At 30.8% G+C, this 22,775-nt stretch overlaps 1 protein-coding gene across 1 annotated transcript in view; it reads left to right on the top strand.

Moving 5' to 3' along the window:
• LOC122273059 (long-chain-fatty-acid--CoA ligase 6-like) overlaps positions 1-22,775 on the top strand; it is a 56,754-nt gene that overhangs the window by 15,564 nt on the left and 18,415 nt on the right. The window contains exons 7-12 of the mRNA XM_087169337.1: positions 157-329; positions 2,676-2,708; positions 7,613-7,735; positions 15,497-15,574; positions 19,981-20,115; positions 20,894-20,961. Of these exons, the coding sequence (XP_087025463.1) occupies positions 157-329; positions 2,676-2,708; positions 7,613-7,735; positions 15,497-15,574; positions 19,981-20,115; positions 20,894-20,961 (610 nt within the window). The remainder of the gene's footprint in view (positions 1-156; positions 330-2,675; positions 2,709-7,612; positions 7,736-15,496; positions 15,575-19,980; positions 20,116-20,893; positions 20,962-22,775) is intronic.

Consider the following 22,775-nt stretch of genomic DNA (forward strand, 5'->3'; position numbering starts at 1 on the left):
TAAAAGTTGCATTTTTGGAACATGGTGTCCTTTACCGAATATGCAGTCAACTTTCAGCATTTTTGATTTTCCTCACAGTTTTTTTTTAATTTAACAATTGTAAAAGCAGTTTTTCTTTTTCAAAGTATTTCTCTAAAAAAGAAATTTTATAATTAGGTAAAATTCAATACATTGTTTGTGATGATGAAAAGAAAGTTAGAATCTTGTTGGACAAAAAAGATGATACACCAAGTTTAGAGGTCATAATATGTACTGCCGAATTGAGCGATGAAGTCAAATTTCTTGGAGAAGAGAAGCACGTCAGCATTCATTCATTTGAAAGTGTTTTGGTAAGAAAGAGATTTTTTGTGATAAAGATGTAAAATTGTAACCCCTTTAGATCCAGTGAATGGAGACAGACATACTTTCCCTAACCAGCTTGATCTTGGCGTTTTCATTTCATTTAAAAATTCATATAAAATCATTGTTTTCAATTTGATACGCTAAAATTTACATTTTATTTAAGGAATAGTGCCTGAATATACTGTAATAATTTGCTCCCGGTATTTAAGAAAGCAATCGCAAAACTGACCCAGAACGTACAAAATATTATTTAGCAAACTGTGAATGACAAATCTACACCCACCTAAACAAATAAGCATTCCATCCTTTTCCCACACAGTCGAAATAGAAACAAGAGACCCAGAGCTCAATAATTCACATCTCCATTGTCCAGTTCTTCGGAAAGAGCCGCATATATGCTGCTATTTACATGTTTAAATACTTCAGATAAGGAAAAAAATACTTGGAACTGAAAGCGCATGTTGAAGCTCGACGCTCTCGGAGACATTATTTAAAATTAGAACTGACTTCAAGTACTATCTAATGTTGCTTAAGCATTGATTGTTGTTGTAGTTCATTTACGTCGCATTAGTGCTGCACAATGGGTAATTGGAGACGATCTGGAAAGCATCCCTGAGGATGATCTGAAGATCACATACCATCACAATTTTGTTGATCCTCTGCAGAGGGGATGGCATCCCAGTTTCGGTAACCCGACGGCCTGTGCGTGATGTCGAGTACTTCACGATAGAATAGTTTAAACGAAGACTGATACTGTGCACACTAGAACCCTATGCAGACTATGCGGGTGGTCACCCACCCGCACACTGAGAGCAGGCAGTGATGCTTGACTTCGATGATCTGCTGGGAACTGTGTCTTAACGATCAGTTCACTGCGGGACCTAAAAATTGAAATAAAACTTTCCATCACATTCGTGTGATACTTAGATGCTAATGACGGAATGACTTGTTTCATACATGGTGCCGTGGGCCATGACGCATCATGTATGAAATCGCATTTATCGCGGAATGAAAGAGGTCAGAATTTTAGTTTTGCTGGTGGCTGTTGCCTATTTTAGTTTCATTTTTATATGTACTGGGCAGTGTGTAAAGAGGTTCCACTCTCCTACCAGAACTTCTAAAATGCGAAGCTTTTTTCAAAGCTTGGCCGAAGAGAAGAACTTACTGACCAAATAGGTATAGCATCCCGATGTGGTATTAAGTTTTACTACTATAATTAAACGACCGATTTGTCGTTTTTTTGTTATTTTTTTCCTATGCCCACCTTGGTTGTCATTTCGTCAATTCAGTCATATTAGGGCAGATTTGTTAGCCACTCTTTCAGGGGCATCATATTAGGTGGGCCAACTTTGCTCCCAAAGCAAGGACAAATAGTACAGAGAGTGAAAAAACATCCATGCCTTGTCCGGGATTCAAACCCAGAACCTTATTCTGATGCAAGGAAAGTTTCCTGAGCACTACACTATCCGGTCGGCGTTATTATTATTATTTGCAATTGAATTTGGAAAATTCGCCAAAATGATTTATTAATTTGTTTTGCTTTAATTCTGTAAATGCTTGCATATTTTTTAAAAGATTTTGAGCATCAAGGGAGAATAAAGTAAATTTTTCTTAACACCTGATTCAAATATTTGAAATTACAGTTTTTATATTCTGAAATTTGTTTCCATGTTCAATGTAATACATGTATACTAATGTGCTTGGCATGCACATTTAATCTTTTTTTAACTAACACTCGGATTAATAAACATTAGAAAACCTATTGCCTAAAGCCCTAATGGTCAGTTCGGATAAATATTGATGTGTCATTGTCATTGCTTATTACATTAATACTTTTTAGCAAATTATATCGGAGAACAAATTTTTTGTTGTATTTGTACAAATACGTGATCTTGCCTAGTTCGAGTGTTGAGATTTTAAATCTGAAACTAGTTTCGCTCCTAAAGCTACAGAATTGTTTTAAAAATGACATTTTTTGAGTCTATTTTTATATCGAAATATTTTTACATCGATTCGAACCCGGTTCATCTCACTGAAAGGCGAACGCTCTATCCCCAGAGTCATCACGGCTCAAAAATGCCAATTTGTACAAGTGTTTCGAAATTTACCGGTAAGTTCTCTTTTTTTTATGAAATCTCCCAATTTTCATAAAAAAATCCTTAAGTATTATTCACCGGTGCCTGCATGTCAAGCGTATCATTGTTAGAAAATATCTACATGTTTATTTATGTGATTTTAAATTGAAATAAGAGAGCTTAAAATGAGTTGATATATTTCATTTATTTTTAAAGGACAAAAATGCTAACAAGAATTTTGTTTTACGTTTCTTTCAGGATCTAGGAAAAAAGAATCCTCATCCAATAAAAGTAAGTGTATCTTTGATTAAAAAAAAATATTTAATAAAAAATTACTTAAAAACAAAATAATTTAATAAAAAATTTTTAATAAAAAAATTAGATGGTAAAAAAAAATTTAATTAAATAAAATAATTAATAAAAAATTATTTAATAAAAAATTTTTTAATAAAAAATTATTTAATAAATAATTATTTAATAAAATATTTAAATATTTCCTAATCTCTTACTAAAATTAATAGTAAGATTTTTACTTACTTTTAATCGAAAGGCAAGTCTCAAGTTCTTGCTAATTTCCATCTTATGTAACAATAACTTTTGTATTTTATCATAACATATTGTTATGAATACGAAGTCGATTTTCGAACTACTACTATTCAAACCAATTAAGGCACATTTATGGTTAAGTATTATCCCTAGCAGCAGTTTTACCTTGGCCCCAGTTTGGCTTGTAATTGGCTCAATATGGGTCTTATATGAACATGGACTGAGGGACCGATATTAGGATGTCTTGATTTTGCAATATTGCTCCGATATAGGACCAATAACACCCATTATGGGTCTAATATAGGGCCTATATTGGATGAATAATGAATATAAAACATCGGGTAAATCTGATAAATGGTTATAGGACCGCTATTGGCTGTAAAATATCGAATGAAACGGACAATTCTATATATGGCCAATATCGGAAAATAACGGCCGTTAGAGCACTTATTGTGCCAAGATTGGTGAATATTGGTCCAATGTATTTTGCTGCTGGGATGCATTGTAGAATGAGAAAAGCAATGACGAACCAATTAAGAAGGAAGTTGTTAAGAGGGGTATATATTAATAAATTACGTTTTATAATCTGAATTAGCTAGATCGAATCGACCAGTAATTTATCAGTTACATATACTGTCTAAATGTACTAAAATGGTACGTCGCAAAAGCTAGATTGCGTCCTTCAGGTTGGTAATGTTGGCCGAATCTGTCTGATACAGGAAATCAGTACTTCTATGTGGACAAACCAATTTAAGAAATGAAATATTTCCTTTAAATTATGATTTACCACGTTTAAAAAATATTATTGTCTTTCAATTTAGTTTGAAAAAAAAAGCAACAGCACGGGAGGAGAACTTTAAACCTGAATTATTAATATTTTCATAGGTTAGAAATATCCTCTTAATGATCACTTATACATCTTTTGCTTGTCTGTTACAATAATAAAATCAATGAAAAGACATGAAATATTAAGAGAGTTTGAAACAAATATTATTTTATTTAAAAAATACATGAATATTGCACGGCATTGAAGTAATTTCAAAAGTACAAAGCCATGCTTTACGACCTTAAAATTTAGTTTGCCATTCCCAGGCTTCTAATGAGGTGATTGCTCTTACTACGAACTAGGATATTCTATGATTCTTATTCCACAAAAGGACATACAGTAATAACAACGCTCTTGACAACATTAAATATCAATTTGAGCCGTGATGGCTCAGGGGATAGAGCATTCGCCTTCCTATGAGGTGAACCGGGTTCGAATCCCAGCAACGGCTGGTCCATACGAATTCCACACCCGGCTCGCACCGACCACAGTGCCGATGTAAAAAATATCCTCAGTGGTAGACGGATCATGGGTTAGAGTTCTCTTGCCACCAGACTAACCGTGAGACGTTTTCTTGCTTTTCCTCTCCATTTAACACAAATGCGGTTAGTTCTATCGAAAAGTCCTCCATAAAGGTGAATTTTTCCTAATACTTGATCCAGGAGTTCCCTTGTCTTTTTTATTGGGTTCAAAATTACTAGGTTACGGATTTGTATAGTAGTCACAAACCCAAAAAATTGGAACGGCTGTTCAACGACTGTTATAAAATAAAAGAAAAGAAAGTATCAATTGAGCTAAAATCCTAATTATGATTTCTCAAATTCTTTCCTTGTCAAGGCAATTAAAACGCGTTTATGAATGTCCATACTTAATATGTTACGCAACGCAAACGTAGCAACCCTGGATCACTATAGTTGAGATGTCACATCAGATGAAAATTAGACAATGAGCAAGCCTGTATACAAACGGCTACAATCAAGTTCAGCCTTAATAAGAGAAATGAGGAATTTTCAGCGATGTAATTTTTTACGGAACTGAATAAGACAAAACACGAAACAATTTGGATAAGTGTCAGAAAACTACAACTTTGATAATTATTTATGCACCTGTCATTGCCGTATAGACAAGCGAAGAGCTATTTTCTATATGCATTTTCTATATGGGTCATTCTCACGAAAACTGTCATTTTTCAGTTCATAAAATCCCGAAAAAGTAAAGTGAATAAAAAGCTCTGAAACTTTTTACATTAATAGAAATACGTAATGGCATTATAAAGAAGGTATATATCCTATAAAATATACTTAATATTTAAATTAATTAATTTTTTAAATAATTAATTTATAATTAATTAATTTACAATAATTAATTAATTTAATAAATAAATTAATTGATTTAATAAATTAATTTATTAATTTTTTAATTTATTTTTCAAATTAATTAATAAGTAAATTAATTATTTTCACTATTTAAAAAGTGAGGGAATGACACTAATAGTGAGGGAATGATATTTTATTTTAATACATGTTTTTATCTAAGTTACATCTACCTAAAGTTTGAAAATGATAACATACTAAGTATATCTAATATTTATTATAATTTACTCTTATATATTTAATAGTTTTTACAGGTTTGGGAAATAAAATTGGCTGGCACGATTGAATAAAAAAAAATTTAATAATATACTCATCTTGAATCATTCCCTCACTTCAGCGTCATTCCCTCACTTTATACACTAGTGAGGGAATGACGAATTCAATAAAATTTAAAAATAACAGTTAGGCCTAATTAATTTCTGAAGTCAATCACATACAGTTATATTCATACAAGAAAGCAACATATAATTATCCACTTTCTCGATGAAGTTGTATTTTATTTTACTCTAAAAAATGACATGCGGGAATGACAAATTAAAAAATTTTACCTGGTTTGATTCATTCAAATTTATTCCACAGCAAGGCTTCTTTAAGTTGAAGATGGAAACATACTGCAATTTTGTTCTATGATGCCAGTTGTTAACTTCTGAAGTTTTTATTAAAATATTTTTATTCTAAGAAGATTGCAGGTGATAAGAACATTGTTGTGAGGGAATGACGCGAAACACTGGGGACAAAGTTTAAAATAGTGCTGTGTTAATATTTTTATCAGAAATTAAATTTAAAATTGATTTTCTGAATTCTATATTTTAGTATTCTGAAATAAAAAACACGAATTTGTAAAAAAAAAAATTTTATTTCAGTAGCAATTTTTTTCTTTTTTTAAATCAGCAGTGGGGACAAGTGAGGGAATGACATATTGGTATATTTTAATTACCTAAAATAAATAAAAAATAAAAATTGATAATTTTATTTTTATTCTTTTGTTAGCTTGCATTCTGAAGGACACTTTCCCTGAATTTTTTTTTCGTAAGCTGTAAAACAAACATAAAATATACTGGGGACATGAAAATGACTGTTTTTGTGAGAATGACCCATATATATTTTTTCTATATATATTTTTCTACATATATTATTTATACTTATTAAAATAACAATAAATACAAGTCAATTGAGCTTATAGTTTAGAAGTTATAAAGATTTCATTATTAAAAATGCTATTTTTATTTTGCACTTATTTTCGTGTGTAGCACTGTTTTTTTTCTGTCTAATCGAGACAAACGAGGGACTGTTTATTTTTTAAGCTGTTGAATAAGACGGATCGTTAATCAATAAAGCAAACAGTTGAGAAGCTATGTTTTTTTTTATGAATCAAAAATAATATTTTCGTAATGCCAATTTATCATACAATAAACCCAGCAAAAAATTTGTAAAGTAATAAACAATAATAAAAAAACGTTTTTGTGTTCAACACTGTTAGTAAGAAATTTTGCTAGCTTGAGAGTTAAATTTAAGCTAAAAGACTGCAAGACGTGGCTAAGCACATTCCATTTAACGATTAGTTCCTCTTTTGGCTGATTAAAACAAAATGTTCTTTCAATTAAGCTCGTTTCAAATTTTGTGATTAAACTCTGTGATTGATTTTGTTCTTTTTGTTATGATTTGTAGAACAAGGAAATTTATGATTGACACCTGGGACCCTCAAAAATAATAAATAATCTTTAAAAACTAAATTTTTCATTTATTATTATAATTAATTAATACTATAATTAATTATTACTATAACTAATTATTACTATAATTAATTATTACTATAATTAATTATTACTATAATTAATTATTACTATAACTAATTATTACTATAATTAATTATTGTTTAAGTAAACGAATTTTACAATTGCAAAAGAATTTTACAAATTTCAGCAACATAAAGTTGCTGAAATTTTGACCGACTCTCATAACTAAACTATTGGGACCCTATTTTCAAAATTTCAGAATCTTGAAAATATGGTTCCAATAGTATGGTTCAAGAGAGAGGATTAAATTCTGTCAAAAAAAGTTTACCAGAGAAAGTACTTTCCTATGTCTGATTTCAAAACTTAAGGTTTCATCTACTCAAATTAATTTTCTCATTTATTTTAATGTATCATTATATCAAAAGTCATTTAGCCGCTTTGATTCTCTCATTTAAGATTATAATGTATCATTAGATCAAAAGTTATTAAGCTGCTTTAAATTTCGCATTTAAGTTAAGTTATCATTATATCAAAAGTTATATAGCCGCTTTGATCTTCTCATTTAAGTTAATGTATCATTAGATCGAAAGTTATTAAGCCGCTATGATTTTCTCATTTAAGTTAATGTATCATTAGATCAAATGTTATTAAGTTGCTTCGATTTCTTTTTGTTGCTCACTCTGCATAAAATGTTAATCCAATGTGTCTCTTTAGAAACCACATCCTGAAGATATGGTTGAATTATGTTATACAAGCGGTACCACTGGCAATCCTAAGGGTGTAATATTGACTCATGAAAACTGGATAGCAGCTGCAGGAGGATTTTTATTAGAAATGGTAAGCACATATCCCTATGTTTATTATGCTACAGCAATAGACATTTAACACTTTTACTCTTTATTAATCATAAGTACTGTTACTTTTTTTTATAAGTAATAAAAGTATAAATTAAAAGTACGTACTTATACTACTGCTACTACGCACGTTGAAGAGAGTTAAGCCAAAATACTTAATAATTGTCATAAATGGAGTTGGGCAAAATTTTCGAACCAAAAAATAAGCTCTTGTTATGTAAATACGCAATTTTTTTAATACGTTTATAAAATGTTCTATTTGAAATAACTTTTCTCCAGAAAACCTTCGTTTTATCGTAGAATTTATGTTTATTTGGCTTTAGACAATGAGTAAATCTGTATAAAAACGGTTACGATAAAGTTTACCTTATGAAGAGAAATGAGGAATTGTTAGCGATGTCATTTTCAACGGATTCGAATAAAGCGAAGACTAAGACTAAGAACAATAAGACTAAGTGTTTAGAAATTATTTTTTTGAACAGAAAGTACAGATTTGTTCTTATAATTATTTATGCACCTGTCTTTGCTGTACTGACAAACGAAGAATTATTTTTATACATATTTTGCACTTATAAAAATAACCTTAAATACATGTCAATTGGAAAAGTACAATTTTTATTTTGCATTTATTTTCCTGATGAACACTGTTTTTTTTCTATTTAATCTAGACAAATGAAGTATCGTTTATTTTTTAAGCACTAATTAATAATGCAAACAGTTAAGAAGTTATGATTACGTTAAACATTAAAAATATTATTTTTGTAATAGCAATTTATCTTACAAAAAAAGTAGCTAAAAAGTTGTTTAGTAAAATCAAGAAAAAATGTTATTTTGTTCAACACCTCCGTGAGTAAGAGGTTTTGCTAGTTTGAGCGTTAAGTTTAAGCTAAAAGGAAGTTAAAAGTTCCAAATAATATAATTCCTAATATTATCTATTATATATAATTCTCTTACGTGGCTCCCAAATTTTGTCTATTATATATAATTCTCTTACGTGGCTCCTAAATTTTGGCAGTATTTCTTTTCCGCCGGTGGCAACGTTTACTTTGTTTTGAAAGTACCAAAGCATTCTGCCTTTTAATGACGTGTTTCTGATCTAATATATAAAATTCTCTTACGTGGCTCCCAAATTTTGGCTGAAGTACTTTGTACAACTAAATAAGATTCTTTTCACAACAGTTAAATATTTACTTTATTTTCTTCATTCATAGAGAAAACAGTCGGCAAAGAATTCTGTTAGGTTAAAAAACATTTCGCTAAAAAAATAACGAATTCTATAAGAAATAAAAATAAACAACTTAAAAAATAAAAATGCTGTTGCCAGCCATAGAATTTTTTGAAAGTTAATTCAGCAACATAAATCAAAATGACATAGAAGCGCAACTAGATCAAAATTATGATACCTGAGCGCTTGACGTAACAAATCCTTCAATTCTAAAAGTGTTGTATCGCCAAATGCCCAAATTAACAATTGCGCTTTTAAATAAATTCTATAAAAAGTTTTAAATAAACAACCTACTTCTACAACTGCTTCTTGAAGAACTTGGCTCATTGATTAAAAATATTGTTTTAATTTTACAGAACTAACTTTACTTCGACTTTCATTATTGCTATGACCCTCTTTCATTACATTTTACAACTTCATGCTAAATTTGAGGACTTTAAGTTGTTTTGTGGTTGAATACTGACATTTAGAAATGTGTACATAAAAAAAATAATATTTAGAGGTTAAGAGTTGCCTCAGAAAAATTTGAATTGTTAGCAATGAATTAAACAAAAAGTTTTATTTTAACTGACAAATACTATATTATAATTTTAACTTTTTCTATGACTATACTCATTTTCTTACTCTTTTCTTTGTTTTTTATACATTTTATATTTTTGTGATAAAATAAAAAACTTATAGTTGTTCTGCTTCTGGACACTGATGAAAACACAAAATGATGGGCTTCATCAACAATCAAAAATATATACATTTATTTTACAAATTCCATATTATTAAGGTGGTGCCCTTCAGAGAATTAAAAATACAAAATTATCTTCATCAAAGCCGATGCTTTACATCCGACATTCAGTGGCAGACTACTATTTCATATTGTTTTACAACACATGGCTTTAGCCCTCTGGTGGGAAAGACTTTAAAACAAAACTTACAACAGTTACTTTTCTCAACAACTGAAATTTAGAGTAGTGTGATTAAGAAAAATATGTGAACTGTTTGCAATTTCAAATTAATATTGAAATGTACAGGTTTGGAATTTTCTACAGTGAAAAGTTTTCGGAACTTCAGTATTCAAAAAAGTATACAAAAACTAGACGTTAAGAACGTATCCAATGAGCGACCAAAAAGCGAGCAGGGGGCGAAGCCTCCTAGTTCATAATATTATTCTTAATATTTCTTAAACGTTCCGAGTGTAGCCATTATAATTGCATTATTTTTGCGAGTAATAAATACGGAATATTAATATTAAAAGAGTGAGAAAATACTTGTCTATAATTCCGCAGATTGTCGCTGATCACTTTAATTGGAAAGTAAGGTTTTTTTTTTCAGTAAATTTTTCTTAATATTTTTTAAACGTTCCGAGTGTAGCCATTATAATTGCATTACTTTTGCGAGTAATATGTACGGAATATTAATATTAAAAGAGTGAGAAAATACTTGTCTATAATTCCGCAGATTGTCGCTGATCACTTTAATTGGAAAGTTAGGTTTTTTTTTCAGTAAATTTTTCTTAATATTTTTTAAACGTTCCGAGTGTAGCCATTATAATTGCATTACTTTTGCGAGTAATATATATGGAATATTAATATTAAAAGAGTGAGAAAATACTTGTCTATAATTCCGCAGATTGTCGCTGATCACTTTAATTGGAAAGTTAGGTTTTTTTTTCAGTAAATTTTTCTTAATATTTTTTAAACGTTCCGAGTGTAGCCATTATAATTGCATTACTTTTGCGAGTAATATATACGGAATATTAATATTAAAAGAGTGAGAAAATACTTGTCTATAATTCCGCAGATTGTCGCTGATCACTTTAATTGGAAAGTTAGGTTTTTTTTTCAGTAAATTTTTCTTAATATTTTTTAAACGTTCCGAGTGTAGCCATTATAATTGCATTACTTTTGCGAGTAATATATACGGAATATTAATATTAAAAGAGTGAGAAAATACTTGTCTATAATTCCGCAGATTGTCGCTGATCACTTTAATTGGAAAGTTAGGTTTTTTTTCAGTAAGTTTTTCTTAATATTTTTTAAACGTTCCGAGTGTAGCCATTATAATTGCATTACTTTTGCGAGTAATATGTACGGAATATTAATATTAAAAGAGTGAGAAAATACTTGTCTATAATTCCGCAGATTGTCGCTGATCACTTTAATTGGAAAGTTAGGTTTTTTTTTCAGTAAATTTTTCTTAATATTTTTTAAACGTTCCGAGTGTAGCCATTATAATTGCATTACTTTTGCGAGTAATATATACGGAATATTAATATTAAAAGAGTGAGAAAATACTTGTCTATAATTCCGCAGATTGTCGCTGATCACTTTAATTGGAAAGTTAGGTTTTTTTTTCAGTAAATTTTTCTTAATATTTTTTAAACGTTCCGAGTGTAGCCATTATATTTGCATTACTTTTGCGAGTAATATATACGGAATATTAATATTAAAAGAGTGAGAAAATACTTGTCTATAATTCCGCAGATCGTCGCTGATCACTTTAATTGGAAAGTTAGGTTTTTTTTTCAGTAAATTTTTCTTAATATTTTTTAAACGTTCCGAGTGTAGCCATTATAATTGCATTACTTTTGCGAGTAATATATACGGAATATTAATATTAAAAGAGTGAGAAAATACTTGTCTATAAATCCGCAGATTGTCGCTGATCACTTTAATTGGAAAGTTAGGTTTTTTTTGTCAGTAAATTTTTCTTAATATTTTTTAAACGTTCCGAGTGTAGCCATTATAATTGCATTACTTTTGCGAGTAATATATACGGAATATTAATATTAAAAGAGTGAGAAAATACTTGTCTGTAATTCCGCAGATTGTCGCTGATCACTTCAATTGGAAAGTTAGGTTTTTTTTTCAGTAAATTTTTCTTAATATTTTTTAAACATTCCGAGTGTAGCCATTATAATTGCATTACTTTTGCGAGTAATATATACGGAATATTAATATTAAAACTGTGAGAAAATACTTGTCTATAATTCCGCAGATTGTCGCTGATCACTTTAATTGGAATGTTAGGTTTTTTTTCAGTAAATTTTTCTTAATATTTTTTATACGTTCCGAGTGTAGCCATTATAATTGCATTACTTTTGCGAGTAATATATACGGAATATTAGTATTAAAAGAGAGAGAAAATACTTGTCTATAATTCCGCAGATTGTCGCTGATCACTTTAATTGGAAAGTTAGGTTTTTTTTTTCAATAAATTTTTCTTAATATTTTTTAAACGTTCCGAGTGTAGCCATTATAATTGCATTACTTTTGCGAGTAATATATACGGAATATTAATATTAAAAGAGTGAGAAAATACTTGTCTATAATTCCGCAGATTGTCGCTGATCACTTTAATTGGAAATTTAGGTTTTTTTTTCAGTAAATTTTTCTTAATATTTTTTAAACGTTCCGAGTGTAGCCATTATAATTGCATTACTTTTGCGAGTAATATATACGGAATATTAATATTAAAAGAGTGAGAAAATACTTGTCTATAATTCCGCAGATTGTCGCTGATCACTTTAATTGGAAAGTTAGGTTTTTTTTTTCAGTAAATTTTTCTTAATATTTTTTAAACGTTCCGAGTGTAGCCATTATAATTGCATTACTTTTGCGAGTAATATATACGGAATATTAATATTAAAACTGTGAGAAAATACTTGTCTATAATTCCGCAGATTGTCGCTGATCACTTTAATTGGAAAGTTAGGTTTTTTTTCAGTAAATTTTTCTTAATATTTTTTAAATGTTCCGAGTGTAGCCATTATAATTGCATTATTTTTGCGAGTAATATATACGGAATATTAATATTAGAGTGAGAAAATACTTGTCTATAATTCCGCAGATTGTCGCTGATCACTTTAATTGGAAAGTTAGGTTTTTTTTTCAGTAAATTTTTCTTAATATTTTTTAAACGTTCCGAGTGTAGCCATTATAATTGCATTACTTTTGCGAGTAATATATACGGAATATTAATATTAAAAGAGTGAGAAAATACTTGTCTATAATTCCGCAGATTGTCGCTGATCACTTTAATTGGAAAGTTAGGTTTTTTTTTTCAGTAAATTTTTCTTAATATTTTTTAAACGTTCCGAGTGTAGCCATTATAATTGCATTACTTTTGCGAGTAATATATACGGAATATTAATATTAAAAGAGTGAGAAAATACTTGTCTATAATTCCGCAGATTGTCGCTGATCACTTTAATTGGAAAGTTAGATTTTTTTTCAGTAAATTTTTCTTAATATTTTTTAAACGTTCCGAGTGTAGCCATTATAATTGCATTATTTTTGCGAGTAATATATACGGAATATTAATATTAGAGTGAGAAAATACTTGTCTATAATTCCGTAGATTGTCGCTGATCACTTTAATTGGAAAGTTAGGTTTTTTTTTTCAGTAAATTTTTCTTAATATTTTTTAAACGTTCCGAGTGTAGTCATTATAATTGCATTATTTTTGCGAGTAATATATACGGAATATTAATATTAGAGTGAGAAAATACTTGTCTATAATTCCGCAGATTGTCGCTGATCACTTTAATTGGAAAGTTAGGTTTTTTTTTTCAGTAAATTTTTCTTAATATTTTTTAAACGTTCCGAGTGTAGCCATTATAATTGCATTACTTTTGCGAGTAATATATACGGAATATTAATATTTATAGAGTGAGAAAATACTTGTCTATAATTCCGCAGATTGTCGCTGATCACTTTAATTGGAAAGTTAGGTTTTTTTTTCAGTAAATTTTGACTCTTGTTCCTAATCACATGCGTTTGTAGTAGCTCTCAAACAACGTTAGTAAAAAATATACGATTTTATTATGCTTACTTCCCATAAAACATACGCATAAATAATTTTGCTACTCGTTACTTTTTCACAAGTAATAAAAGAGCAGGTAAAAAATTTGTACTTTTACTAGTACCTCTGCTAATTTATAAATTTTGTAGGTAGGTATGTACTTTATTAAAGTCGGACTAGAGCTGCACAATGGGCCATTGGCGAGGGTCTGGGAAACATCTCTGAGGATAATAGGAAGACTTGCCAACGCAATTTTGATCCTCTGCAGAGGGGATGGATCCCCTGCTTTGGTAGCCCGACTACCTGCACGCGAAATCGATTACTTTATGGTAGAACAGTTTAACGAGGACCGATATCGCGCACCCTTGGTCCCTACGCAGGCTGATCACAGTGGTCGCTTACTGACCGCCGCCAGTGATGCTTGACTTCGGTATTCTACTGAGAACCGTGTCTTTGCGATCAGTCTACTGCGGGATTATAAATTTTGTAAACTTCTACTACTTTTACTCAAATTTCTACTTTCATTACTAGTTTAAGAGGGAGGAAAATGACGCAACATATTTTGCAATATTGTAAGTTGATATGAATTGAAAACCAAGGAGGAAAAACTGCTTATGCTCATGAAAGCAAATGATACGAAACGAAAAGTTTTGAGATTATTCAGAAGCTAGTATACAAATGACATCGTAAGAATACAAACATACTTGAATATCGCGTGAATTAAAAATATACACTTATTTACATCCTCTAAAAAAATTTTAATCAAATTTTAAAATTTTTCATGTTGGGAAAAACTTTGAAAATCGGGGTGGACAAAGACCATTTTTTTCTCGAAATTCCTCTCCAATCAAAACTTCCTCAGCAGAACTATAGTCGTTTTATTAACTCTGATTTTCTTTTAAGGCGTGGACGGGATCCGTTTCTCCCCATTATAGCCCATATTCAAAATGTAATAACTCTCGGGGAAGACAGATTTTCCGCGTTGCTTATATTATTTCATTTCATGACCATCGTTGAACAGCCAACCCAATTTGTGTTAACTAATGTTCAACTACTTAGACTTGTAATTTTGAACCCACTCCAGAAAACAAGAGAACTCCAGGATCGAGTATTAGGAGAAATTTGCCTTCGTAGAGGACTTTCTGATGGAACTAAGCTGTATTTGCGTTACATGGAGAGGAAATACACGAAAATATCCCACGGTAAGCCTGAGGGCAAGGTGACTCTAACCCATGATCCGTCTGCAACTGAAAATATTTCACGTCAGCACTGTGTTAGGAGCAAACCGGATGTAGAATTCGTATCTACCACCATCGCTGGGGTTCGAACCCGGTTCATCTCATTGGAAGGCGAATGCTCCATCCCCTGAGCCACCACAGCTCTGCGATATTATTAGAAGTTAGAATGGACTTCAACTATTATCTAATATTGTTAGATAGTAGTTGAAGTCCTAAGTTTTAACCAATCAATATCACACGTTAATGATTGGTCAAAACTTAGTAATCCTCAAAATACAACGCATGGTGATCGAATCATCATTTTCGTGAAAAATGGACAAAAACAGTTCTTCCTCCTTTTTCGTCAGTTGAATAACATAAGCATGTAATAAGTTGAATTTAAAATGCATTAAATGACATATTGCTTTTATACAAATACTTCTAAGTGACATTTGCAGTATATATTTTATGATACCATGAATATATTTTTAAAACTTTTTTAAAGGGGTCACTTGCGTTTACTAAATCAGATGTTACAATATCCTATTTGCCTTTAGCACATTGTTTCGAGCAAACTGTTGAAGTAAGTTTATCATTTTTTTTGTTAACATTTCCTGTTTTTAACCACTTCCTGTTTTTAACCATCACTCCCTTACTATCCGTGAGTTATCTCTGGTTCGTATATGCTGTAGTTAAGCATTGTGCTTTAATAGGCAGCATGCGAATTTTTTGTCTGAGAGCTTTCGTGCTTGCAGTTAAAAATCCAAAATATCAACTTAACTTTTTATAACACGGGAAACTTCAAATTACAGTCAAACAACACATCAACAACTTCGACTCTAAGAAAAGAAATACATTTTAGCTCCACGTTGCTACAAAACTGCGGTTTTTAATGAAAAATATTGAACGTTTAGAGGCAAATAGCTTTATATTTTACTGGTTTATGATATTGGGTAAACGGAAATAATATAACGATTACAAACAGCTATAACTATTTAATGAAAAATAATTTATCGATAAGATCGTAGATTGTAGATGGAACTTCAAAATTTCCTTACGTAAGGCGCAGGCACAGTGAAGCGGAATCCTGCGCATGAGCGAGTTCATTAGTGAAAATGGCGAGTCCCGCGAAGAAAGCATTCTGCGTGCTTCTGCTCTTGGCCATCGAGATCTCCGGACTTGACACCCTGTGATTTCTATCTATGGGGTTGTGTGAAAGATAAATGCTCAAAACAATTGATAAACTCAAGGAAGGAATGCGCTTGCGTCGCTGACTGTCCAAATGCTTCAGAATGTACGGCATGAAATGGAATACAGTCTAGATCAGTGGTTACCAACTGGCGGCTCGCGGCCCGCATCTGGAGTGCGAAGCTTTTTTCTGTAGCCCGCGAACTAAAATATATTAATTGTTTCTTTGCAGACAATTTTCGTAAATAATCTAGATGGGTTTAAAATACTTTTCTTTCTCTTAAAAAAGCCTAATTTCTTCGTTTCTGGGAAATTTACCATACCAACGGTGCAAAAAAATTTATTTCTCATACTTCGCATCCAGGAAAATATTTATTCAAATACAAAAATAATCGTGTAAGTTGCTATTTTTTATTTCGTTTTTTTTTTTTTTTTTGCATTTTGTGAATATAATTTAGCATGTGAGTATGAGAAATTTTCTCGAAGAAATTCTGTCATTTAACGATTTGAAGCCACTCATTTTGAACGAAATTATTTACATTTGTTAATTTTAAAACGCGTAAAAGAGAGAACGAATTAAATATCGCATGAGCGGAAAAGAAAAAAAAATCATTTCGGATGCTCGAGAAATTTTTTTTTTTTTGCTGCTATAATTCTTAATAAGTGGAAACAAATATTAATTTATCACGAAATTAAATTTAAAAGAAAAACAATCTTGTCACTAACAAGGGAAACTAGGGAAGTGTGACTCTCCAATTTTGAATTAAACTAGTGGGATGTATGCCTTATGAGGAATAATTTTAGGGGGCAACATTCGCTTCGGCCCATAGAAGATCCTGTGATAGATAAAAAAATAATTCAATATATAGAAAAATCGGTATTTTATTACTTCAATGCAGACTGTTAGTTATCATAATTATCTCATACTCATAATTAATAAATTTTCTAAGTAATAAATTAGATAATTAATTATTAATTCTTAATTAATTAATTATTAATAATTTATTAATAAATTAATTGATAATTTATTACTTGATTTGCAATTACATACTCCAATTAATTTCGAAACTTTTTTGAAAAAAAAATTAAAAAAGATGTCAATTTTTTTTTAAAATTAACCTAACAGGTTTTTCTGAAAAACTACAGATATATAAAATTTTCGAAATCAATTTTGACAATAAATATGCATTTTATAGTACGTGAAAGTACCACAAAATTAATTGGAGTATGAGATAATTACAATAACCAATAGTCTGCATTAAAATAATAAAATACCGATTTTTCTATATATTGAATTATTTTTTTATCGCTCATAGGACCTTCTATGGGCCGAAACGAATATTGCCCCCTAAAATTATTCCTCATAAGGCATACGTCCCACTAGTTTATTTCAAAATTGGCGAGTCACACTTCCCTAGTTTCCTTTGTAAGTCTCTGATTAAGAGAAGATTCAAAATGATACGTAACAAACATTATTTTTAATGCTTATTATTTTACTTTCTAACATTAAAAAATCTTTGACAAAAATCTGACAGTAATATTTAATGTTCTTTCAAACATAAAAGAGTCCTATATAAAATTTTGATAAAGTTGCGGCCCGTCATTTGACTAGTGTTTTTAATTGCTGCCACATGTAAGTTGGAAACCCCTGCTCTAGATGTTGTCCATGCGATGAAGGAAAGTCACATACTAAATATGTGAAGGATGCATTCAAAATTTTGAAGTTCCTTCTACATTCTTTGCAAATTTTACCGATAAATTCTTTTTCATGAAATAGTTATAGCTGTTTGTAATCGCTATATTTATTTTGAATTACCCTGTAGTTTTGAGATAAGTGATCCTTCATGGTGTCAGAAAGATGTATAACCTGCATACAATATTTGGCCAAAAAATTTCCCGGACTCGGAAAGTTCTGAGGTTCAATATGATGTCGGTCACTTTTCTGCACTCATAATAACAGTATGAAACTGGTCAGGGAGACTTTCCCTTAATTCCTTATAGGTGGCCATGAGAATTGACTTCCTGGTGTCCAACACAGCTAAAGCGAGAGCTGCCATTGGCCTGGCTACATAATCTGCATTCTAATTCGTCCCCAATGCGTTTAGATAGGCTTTTAGAAGACCAGTTTATTTTTTGAACACTCATTTCACCAAACCAATGCGATAAGCGTAAATGAAGCAGTTATTCTGCTGGAAGATAAACGCGTCTTTCCCAAAATATTGCCATAAAATTGGGAGAGCAACATTATCCAGTTGCTAGTATAGTTTCCAAACTAAAAAAATCCAAAAAAAATAAAAAAAATTTCAAAATGTATTGGATAGGAGGTTTTTCTCAAGAACTTTTCGACCAATTTTATTCAAATTATATATTTTGTCTCTAAATTTACATAGTTTAGAATGTAGATGTATCCCACGATTTGAAAAATTTTCGCACTTATTTAATAAAATAATGAAATAAGACGAAGAAATAAAATTATAAAGTAAACTATTGAAGGTTTTTTTTAATGAAACTATCGTTCAAAGAACAATATTTATAACAATGCGTTAAACGTGCGGCAACCTGTGTATTTTGATAGTAAAAAAGTCAACCTCATTGAAAAAAATGTATGCTTTTTCAGAGGAAGTTTTCGTATCTGATTCTGCAGCTTAATTATTAGTTAGCAGTAACTAATTACCATATTTGAGGTTGCTCTTTTAAACCATAATTATCGGCACAAATTTTATAAAAATCCGATAATTAGAACAAAAGTTATTCTGGTTGACATCTTTTAGATTTTGTGCAGTGTACATGTAAAAGTAAGTCAGTTTCACAGAAATTCCAAATTTTAATTGCAATTCTCTTTTTGATTGCAACATCAAAATCGAAAGATAAACGTCTTTAATTACGTTATAAAGGATAACCACTTCGTCATATGGAGAGTATTTTTACATCGGAATTAAAAATAGCGTTAAAGAGGAAAAGATATAATCGGGAGTCTCCATTTTAAGGAGACTTTGAATACATTCCAAAAAATAAAATCCTCTGTAATTCTTCTTTCTCTCTGATTAAGAATAGCGTTATAGAGGGAAGTGTATTATCGGGAGACTTCGTTTTAAGGAGACTTCAAATACATTCTAAAAAATAAAATCATTTGTAATTCTTCTTTCTCTCTGATTAAGAATAGCGTTATAGAGGGAAATGTATTATCGGAAGACTTCGAATGCACTCTAAAAAATAAAATCCTCTGTAATTCTTCTTTCTCTCTGATTAAGAATAGCGTTATAGAGGGAAATGTATTATCGGGAAACTTCGTCCTTAGGAAATTTTGAATGCATTCTAAGAAATAAAATCATTTGTAATTCTTCTTTCTCTCTGATTAAGAATAGCGTTATAGAGGGAAATGTATTATCGGGAGACTCCATTTTAAGGAGACTTCAAATACATTCTAAAAAATAAAATCCTTTGTAATTCTTCTTTCTCCCTGATTAAGAATAGCGTTATAGAGGGAAATGTATTATCGGGAAACTTCATTTTAAGGAGAGTTTAGAAACATTCTAAAAATAAAATCCTCTGAAATTCTTCTTTCTCTCTGATTAAGAATAGCGTTATGGAGGGAAATGTATTATCGGGAGACTTCATTTTAAGGAGACTTCGAAAACATTCTAAAAATAAAATTCTTCTTTCTCTCTGATCAAATAGAAAAGAGAACTCAAGAGAATTTTTGAAATTTCTTTAAATAAAAACTACATAAAAATTCTACATTTTTCATAGAATTGTAAATAGGGGTAACTACTAAATAGTTTTAATATTTTTCCTTTTTAGGCTGTAATGTTTATGGTAGGTGGAAGCATAGGTTTCTATTCTGGCGATGTTAATTCACTTTCAGACGATATGAAAGTTTTAAAACCCACTTTTTGGCCAGCAGTACCTAGAATGATGAACAAGCTCTATGATATGGTAATGAGAAAGTATTTATATACATATAATTTTTTACTTACAGCACTTTAGCCACTGTGCATATTTTATTAATGGCATTGCATATTTAGACGATACAACTTTTGAACCAAGGTTCGATTCCCTGTGCTGTGCGTCGGAATGCATTTTACTTACATGTCTTACTGGACATGTAAGTAAAATGCAATGCTTCCAAAATAGGAAAAGTTCACACAGAGATGAATAGTTGGGGAGCGTGGTGCGGAGACCGAGTAATTACTACCAAATGCGGTTTGATTATGGAAGTGAATTACGTGCTTGTGCCAGAACCAAATTCAAGTCATCATTAAGGATGAGCCTAATACCTTCACCAATAATCTACGACAAAGCTTTAGTGGCCGTTAACTATCAAAACATTCAAAAAAACTCATGGTAAAATTCAATTAAAATTTTAAAAGATTTTATACGGGACGTTAAACAATAAACACTCGCAATAAAAATGAAGTAAGAAATGGATGCGAATTACAATTTTTATGCATTTTTAAAGAAGGTTTAAAAAATGGTTCCTAGTCCCTAAGTATGAAGTAAAAAAATACCCGAAATTTATTTATTATAAAATATCGTAAGTGTTCCTTATTTCATAAATTAACTTTTCATAAATTGAGTTTTTCACTTGTTTAAAACCATCCTCTTTCTTCATAACTGAGAAAATGCATTTGTTAACTATTTCTGTTTTGCATGCGATAAGTAATCTTGTAAAAATATACCGAAAAATCAGTACTGATTTATTCACTTTTTACAGACTCAAGCAAAACTTAGTAAAGAAATGATGAAGATGAATGTTGTAAGCAATGGACATGGAATGAAAAAGTAATGAATTTAAGATTAAATTATTGAAAAAATGAATTCACGATTTATTTATATGCACAATTTAAATTTTTAACTTAAATTTAAACATATTTACTTAAAATCCAACAGTAAAATTAAAAAATATATATATATTATATTTTCAATCCCTGTACAAATTATCGGACGCACTATAAAATTCTAGGTAAAATCTTAATTATTAATTAAAAGCTGTATAGTATCCAGGTGATACTATACAGCTTTATTGTTTTTACGCGACTAAAACCGGTTTGCACTTGTGTATCGATTCGTTTATCAGTCGGTTAACATTGTAATGCAATACGTTAAAAATAAACACAAATAGAAAATATATAAAAAAAATCTGATGAATAAAAACCCATTGCACGTATGTTTAAATAGAAAAGTATTGCCTATAATCTCGTACAAAACATGTAATTATTAAAAAACTACAGTGCGTCTAATAATCTGGTCTATAATTATTATAATATACTAATATAATACCTGATATAACAAATGTTCTATATTAGAGCCACGATGGCTCAGGGGATGGAGCATTCGCCTTCCAATAAGGTGAACCGAGGTTCGATCCCAGCGATACGGTTCGATACGAATTCCACATCCGGCTTGCACCGATCACAGTGCTGACGTGAAATATCCTTAGTGGTAGACGGATCATGAGTTAAGAGTCCCCTTGCCTTCAGGCTAACCATGGGAGGTTCTCGTAGTCTTCCTCTCTATGTAACGTAAATGCGGGTTAGTTCCATCAAAAAGCCCTCCACGAAGGCAAATTTCTCCCAATACATGATCCTGGAGTTCCCTTGTTTTCTGGATTGGGTTCAAAATAACAAGGCTACGGAGTTGAACATTAGTAGTCGTAAACCCAAAAATTGGGTCAGCTGTTCAACGACGGTTATTAAAAAAATGCTCAATATTTATATAATATATCGTCTAATTTATTCAATCGTCAAATTTATATTATACATCGTCTAATTTAACCAATTTATACACGAACGTAAGCAAGTGCAAAAAGGTTTCAGTAGCGTAAAAATAATAAAGCTGTATAGTATCGCATGATAATTAAGATTTTAAATAGAATCTTATAGTGAGTCTAATAATCTTGCAAGGGGCTGTATTAACTATTTGGTTACGGCGATAAGTATGATGAAGCTATTCTGGTCCACTTATTGTACCAGCCGTAGGCAAAAGTCTAAATCCCTCTTGTATTTAAAAAAATAAAAATTAGTATTTAAAAAAATTTCTAATTAAAAAAATTAAGAAAAACAGAATTGAATACAATAAAAGAATAAATAATAAACTTTCTGAAGTCATTAAAAATCCAATGGTTTGGGATTATAAAGAAAAGGAATAAATGCACAAAGAAGATTTTTATTTTATTTTATGGCCGTCGTTCAGCAGCCGACCCAATTTTATGGGTTTACGACTACTAATGTTCCACTCCGTAGCCTTGTAATTTTGAACCCTATCGCGAAGACAAGGGAACTCCTGGATCGAGTATTGGGAGAAATTTGCGACTTTTTGATGGAGCTAACCCGCATTTGCGTTACATGGAGAGGAGGACCACGAGAACCACCCTCGGTTAGCCTGACGGCAAAGGGACTCTAACCCATGATCCGTTCACCACTGAGGATATTTCACGTCAGCACTGTGGTCGGTGCAAGACGGATGCGGAATTCGCATCGACTGGGATTCGAACCCGGTTTGCTTCTTTGGAAGGCGAACGCTCTATCCCCTGAGCCATCGCGGCACAAGAAGATCTCTAAAGCAATGTGCGAGGATTAACGAAAGGGTATATGACC

This window comes from Parasteatoda tepidariorum, chromosome 8, assembly GCF_982258835.1.
Source record: "Parasteatoda tepidariorum strain Cologne lab strain chromosome 8, Ptep-v5.0, whole genome shotgun sequence".
Classification (NCBI taxonomy): Eukaryota; Metazoa; Arthropoda; class Arachnida; order Araneae; family Theridiidae; genus Parasteatoda; species Parasteatoda tepidariorum.